This window comes from Poecilia formosa, unplaced genomic scaffold (assembly GCF_000485575.1).
Source record: "Poecilia formosa unplaced genomic scaffold, Poecilia_formosa-5.1.2 Scaffold539, whole genome shotgun sequence".
NCBI lineage: Eukaryota > Metazoa > Chordata > Actinopteri > Cyprinodontiformes > Poeciliidae > Poecilia > Poecilia formosa.
The window spans coordinates 215,729-222,195 of record NW_006800478.1 but is presented as its reverse complement, the minus strand read 5'-3'; the positions used below and the strand labels follow the sequence as shown (position 1 = coordinate 222,195).

General features: G+C 37.5%; 1 protein-coding gene across 1 annotated transcript in view; it reads right to left on the bottom strand.

The window, feature by feature from the left end:
* LOC103129362 (intersectin-2-like) overlaps positions 1–6,467 on the bottom strand; it is a 46,662-nt gene that overhangs the window by 27,610 nt on the left and 12,585 nt on the right. Inside the window, exons 2-9 of the mRNA XM_007540418.2 lie at positions 5,826–5,883; positions 4,968–5,060; positions 4,818–4,881; positions 4,527–4,699; positions 3,530–3,781; positions 2,412–2,487; positions 2,208–2,326; positions 703–766 (exon numbers count right to left, since the gene is read on the bottom strand). Coding sequence (XP_007540480.1) covers positions 703–766; positions 2,208–2,326; positions 2,412–2,487; positions 3,530–3,781; positions 4,527–4,699; positions 4,818–4,881; positions 4,968–5,060; positions 5,826–5,832 — 848 coding nt within the window. The 5' untranslated portion in view covers positions 5,833–5,883. The remainder of the gene's footprint in view (positions 1–702; positions 767–2,207; positions 2,327–2,411; positions 2,488–3,529; positions 3,782–4,526; positions 4,700–4,817; positions 4,882–4,967; positions 5,061–5,825; positions 5,884–6,467) is intronic.

The following is a 6,467-nucleotide window of genomic DNA, read 5'->3' as shown; positions in this document are numbered from 1 at the left end:
TATATGTAATATGTGATCTATAATCAATCCTGCAAGTTGAGAAGAAAAACATCAGGAAAAGAGGTTTTTAGGTATTATGATCTCTGACTGTGAAACAGCCTTTTTACGGAGAAGCTGCTGGAATCATTCAACATTTTCTATTTCTAAGGTCTAATATTTTCTCTGGTGTTTATTCATTTGGATGTTAGATAATACTTTTACATTTATTCTCATCTAATCTTTTATTTTCAGTAAACATTGTATTTTATTCCTGTTTTTTATTTTCCATTTATCATTTAATCTGTGGTTTCATCATATTCAGGGCTTTAAACTTTACACAACTTTCTGCTGTTCTCATGACACTTTGTTCACCAACATTCCCTGAGGTTTTCTCAGAACATAAATATTTATACTGATATTAATTTACACCCAAATGGACTCTGTTTACTAAACTGAGGGAAAATGTTTGGCCTGGATTCTTTTAGGGGTATTAGAGTAAAAGGCACTGAACACAAATTTTTATACATTTTTATTCCGCTTCACAATTATGAACTACTTGGTGTTTCTGTACCATATATAATCTCATAAAATACATGAATTTGTGATTTTAACATGGAAAGTGTGAAACGGTTCAAACTGCTTTAATCATTTTGCAAACAGAAAGACTGGATATGAACGAGACAGAGTTAATTTTTCTCTTTGTTTGGAGACAAATGTTCTCACCAGATGGAGGCCAGCTGCGTCTGCGTCAGCATCGTAGTTGCCATGGCGCTTCTCACCTGTTGACCTGGAAACATGAGTGAAAAATGTCATGGTGGTTTGTGCAGCACATATATGCTGCTGATGAAGGAAGCATGAGATCCAGAGCCGTAAGCGTCTGTTTTAACTAAATCACAAACACAAAAAAAAGTTTGACCTCAGGTGTTTCCGTCAGATAAAAGAAATAAAGACTGTAAATGAATGTAACAGCTTGGGTGGAGCGATGCAAAACAAGCCACTTGTGTAACTTGTTTTATGCGTCTGACTGCATTGATCTGGAAAACACATGTAAATGTGGCTGGAGGAAAAGAGTGAGAATGTGTTTACGTGTGCTTTTGTCATTTCAATAAACCATTTATTTTCATAAAAACAGGTTTGGCGAGACCTTTAAAGAAAGACATTAAATGCACACTATTTATGTTGAGAAATATGCCCTGTGTTTAAACACACCCATAAGTACAGCCTCGACTCCCTGTGATAAAATCACCAGTGATCACTCTTCAGGGAGATCCACAACTACAGTTTTCTATTGCTGCCTTCACACCAGGAATCAGCCATCCAGTTGACCGTCATGTTTTTGAGTTAAAAAATGTTTAAAGTTGACAGAAAATGTGAAAATATGACTTGATAGTTGTGCATTATTAGAAGACTGGAAGATTAATACTTAAACATCAACTATGAAGTCTTAAAAACAGGCAATAATAAAATAAAAAAAACCTAAGATAAATTAACAATGATAAGCCTGGTGGGGGCACAAGTAAAGCCTGGTCGCCCGCCAGGCTTATGATACACTGAGAGAAACCCTGTTTTAGAACCAAACGCATTTTGAGCCTCAGGAGCTTCTGGTTTACATTCAAAGAATATGTGGAGGCGTGTCGAGGGCGTGTCGAGGGCGTCTTGAGGGCGTGTTGCGGCGCGTTTCGCACGTCTGACGTGTCCAACGCTGGAGTTAGAAAATCTGAACTTCCGCTGCTTGTAGTTTTGCATTTTCTTAACTGTGGAAGATAAACTAATCGTCACCGTTTGCCCTCGCCTTGTAATCTATGACCAATCAAGCTACGACTACAGAGATAGGAATAGAAAGGACCTGACTTGGAAGAGGATCCGCGAGGAAGTTGGAACGTTGAGTAAGTTATAACAAATATTGAAAATATTTCCCCACATTTGAGCTATCTAAATCCGTTCAGGAAAAACGTTGAGTCATGTTAAATAAATGTTAAATAAACGTATTTACTTAGACGAAACATGTAGAAGACGGAGGAAGAGTTTGAGGGACACGTATGCCAAGGAGTCTCCTCTTAACTCCCGACTAAAGAGGTTTGACGTGTCTGACATCTAGAGCAAAATGTCAAGTGTCTGACTTCAAAGTGACACGCGTCGAACTTGAAGCGTCGGATGCATTTTTGACGGTGTGAACGCAGCATAATAGCGCCATATTTTTTTGACGACAGATAAAAAACACAACACACCTGTAAGGTATCCAACCATCTGTGTATCCAAGATGTTGAAGTGCTGCCTGTACTTCAGTCTGGAGGGATGCGGCACAGCCCAGTCACTGGGAACCGCCGCCATGGGAGAGGAGGCGGAGCTGAAAGATTTACACACCATAAGAAACTGAAAACAAACAGGAAAACAACATATCAGGTCTACGTTTAGGTTTCTGTGTGTTTTACCTCCCAGATCCCCGATCCAGCAGAGAAGAGGAGAGTCCACCCGGAGAGGCAGAGGAAACTCCACCAAGAGGCAGGCCTAAGGAACACACATTTATTCATTATCCACATTTATGAGGTTTTTTATTAAATTCAAACACTTGGCAGCTGGTATTAAAATGCCAGCTCTTCTACTTCTTTTCTAGATATTTCAAACAGATTAAAATAAAACTTTGGCTGGATATTCTTAGCAGACTAAACTGTAGACTGCAAAAAAGAACCAAAGTAACACTCAAAATGATTGCTTTCTTAAAATAATCTCCAATTTTAAGAGCATTTTCATTCTTGGGACACATAAAATAAAAGATGACCAGCATTTTTGTTCAGTATAAATATTTATATTGTATTTATAGCAATAAAAAATGGTCTAGGTTTCATCTCCTTCACAGCAACTTTTGTAAAGAGGATTAAAAACAGGTAAAATATATCACTGAAACCAGAAGTAAAAAATGGCATAAAAATAAAATGTGTATTCTTTTATTGTAATATTTTATGAATAAGTTAAATGATCTCTTCCAAGTATGGATTTTTTAAAATTATTTTTTTAATTTAACACTGCAAAAGCAGAGAAAGTGAACAGTATTTTGTCTTTATCTTCTAGCACAAACACTACAATGCATAGCTTGTCATTATTCCCTTTTACGGTTTAGCTGCTAAATTACTGACATCCAGGAGAAAATGAGATAAAAAATAACTTTTTGGTAGAATACGGCGCAGAAATCCAAAGGATATAGCAAGATTATTATGTTGAAAAGAGATTATTGATATCCTTTTTAATAATCAATAAAAAGTAAATTATTGGCGGTACAGCATTTGAACCCTTGAGCAGCAAGTTTCCTCTGATGTTTTGATCATTTATCTTTGGTTTTGAGCTCCAAGTCTTTGATAATCTGCAGCTCCTCCTGCAGATTACAATCATCAGTGTATGTAGTTCATACACTGATAATTCAAGTGTATGAACTACAATACCAAAAATTTTCATCACCAAACCAAACAAAAACAAAACGTTCTGAGAACTTACACATTTCTTCATAAATGCACAAAGAAAGAAACAGTGGTTAAAGTAGCAACAAATCACACACCGGCGTTCAAACCTCCAGCAAGCATCGGCTGCAGCATTCCCATGGTGCCGTTGGGCAGCGCTGTGTTCCCCACTGTGGGCATCAGAGGCCTGGTGGCGGTGGAGGCGATTAGCGGGTTCATCCCTGCTGACGTGGGAACCATTGGGCTGAGGCCGGTCATCGGGGTCAAAGGTGAGAGTCCGGGGGACACCATGGAGAGAGGGGTCAACATGGCGAAGTTTGATCCTCCCATCATGGGCACAGAACCAAGACCTGCAGCAAACCATCAAACGTTTACGGCCAACAAGTCAAATACTTGGTGTGAGGGCTGAAACTGATGTTAGTAACTGATTATTCAGATGAGTAATTGATTAATTGTGTAAAAAAAGGGCAATTTTTATTTAAACACTTAAGTTCATTTATAAATTCAGTAAAAATACAAAAACTAAAAATTAGATTTATTTTTTAAAACAGGAAAATATGCATTTTACAATAAAAAAGAACAGGATTTATTTAGTGAATGATTAATCTTTTATAGCAAAAATATGCATCTGTAGCTAAAAAAAATATCTCTCATGTGAAAAGTTCAGTTCTTAATGCTTGACTTAATACAGTGTATGGCTGATGTATTGATTATCTTTCAATGAATTAATTAACTATTAAATATGAAAAGGTGCTTAATAACAATGTTTTACAGAATTTGAACCAGGTGAAGCTAAATCTCCCAGTAGATGAGTTCTGGTAAAACATATTTACCTCAAAGAAGGTTATTTTTTCTTTAATACAAAATGTATGTTATTTTTGTACAGTTTTGTCTTGATTACTGTTCTGTTGCTGTTTCATCAAATGGTCTTTTTTGAGTCTACACACTCCAGTTAACAATTAATTGATGATTATTTCAATAATTGATGCATCACAGTTACTACGTTTGGTCATTTCAGCCCTCCTTGATTTCCAAAACAAACTTTTAAACTTGAAATGCATTTTAAACGGTAAGTCATCCATAGCGACGCCGTACCGTAGGCCGGGTTGGGCATGGCTGAGGTGGGAGCCGACACTGGAGGCTGCTTCATGATGATGGGCAGCGTTGATGGAAGCTGTGTGCCCTGAAGTTTGAGCTTTATGAGCTTCATAGCGATGGAAAACTCCAACCTGTCCATCTTCCCATCCCGATTCAAGTCGGCCAGAGCCCTGAGAGACAAAGACAAATAAATAAATAAAAAAACACCATAAGGTCAAACAACTGTGCCTCATGATTACAGAGTATGATCCAATTCTGCCTGTGGGTGTTAATATTTATGTTTTGTACCAAATCTCAGCCAGAACAGAGGGAGGGAGTCCTGACTGGAGGAAGAACTTTCTGGCTTGTTCTCCTACAGGAAACAGCAACAATAAAAACATTTTAAACTGGGAGAAATAATGATGGACATCAGGCGTCAGAGTGTCTTAATGTGTGAACCTGAGATGAATCCCATCGACGGGGAGAGAGTGTCGAACTTCTGGTCATGTTTGTCCCTCTCCTCTGGAGAGATCGCCCAAACAGCAGAACCACCTGCAGTCACACAGTTAGAGGAGTCACAAATTTACATTCAATAAGTTTTAAATAATCAAACATGGCTGACAAATCTAATAAAACAGGCACATCATAATAAATCAGAATACTGTTCGAAAGTTCATTTGAGTAAAAAAACAAGAAAAAAGGGAACAAGAAAAAGAAAAAGGGAAAAAGGGGGAAAGGGAAAAAGGAGAGAAAGAAAAGAAAAAACAAAAGAAACAAAAAAGAAAAGAAAAATGAAAAACAGAAAAGAAAAAAGCAAAAAGTAAAAATAATTTAAAAAAGGACAACAAGAAAAAAACAAAATAAGAAAATAAGACAAAAGAAATAGGGGGAAAAATTTTAAAACGGGGGAAAAAGACAAAAAGAAAAAAGAAAAGAATGAAAGAAAAGCAAACAGACAGTGTTCACATGGGAGCACAGATAAGGAGGAACATAAAAGCCGACATCAGTGAGGAGTCAAGAATGTTCTGGTTTATTGACAAACTGATAATGAAGCGCTCACAAGCCGGTACCTTTAATTATTATTTACAGAAACAAGGTCGGCTAAACAAGACTCTGGTTTAGTAGGAAAACAAACATTAGTTCAAACTTAAATATGCCACCAAGAAAAAATACTTAAAGTAGAGCTGAAAAATAAAAGAGCTGACAGTGTGTTGGCCTCAGCACAACTGCAGAACAATGTTTCTTTGCAAACCAACACACTCGCTCATTTACCCCTCCCTCACACACACACACACACAGACACTGCAGAGGTCTTACCATTCATATTTGCAAGGGGGGACTCCCAGTGCCGTCCTCAGCTACCGCTCACGGCCATCTGCAAAGCACAAAGTCACAGTCCATCAGTCAGAGCTGCAGCTGCCCCAGCAGCCGAGGAGCCGCACAAAGAGGAAGAGCAGAGCGATTCTGAGCAGTCAGCGGTCGTAAACAGACTTCTCCTGCGCTCTTCAATCAGGGAACATTGGCGGAGACCCAAACCCTTCAGATGCTTCACTGTTCTCCATACAGAGAAACGCTTCACAACCAAAATGCAATCAATGATAACAATATACAGCTCTGGAAAAAACTAGAAGGCCACCTAAAATGATCAGTTCTCTGGTTTTACTGTTTATAGGTAAATGTTTGAGTAAAATGAACATTGTTCTTTTATTCTATGAACTACTGACAACATGTCTCTGAAATTCCAAGCAAAAATTTTGTTTTTATTTGCAGAAAATGAGGGAAAAGATACAGTGCATTCAAACCTCAAATAGTGCAAAGAAAACAAGTTCATATTAATTTATAAACAACAACAATAATGTTTTAACTCAAAAAGAGTTCAGAAATCAGTATTTGGTGGAATAACCAGGAGGATTTCAATGGGGTTCAGTGCAGATAGCTGAACATATATATATATATATA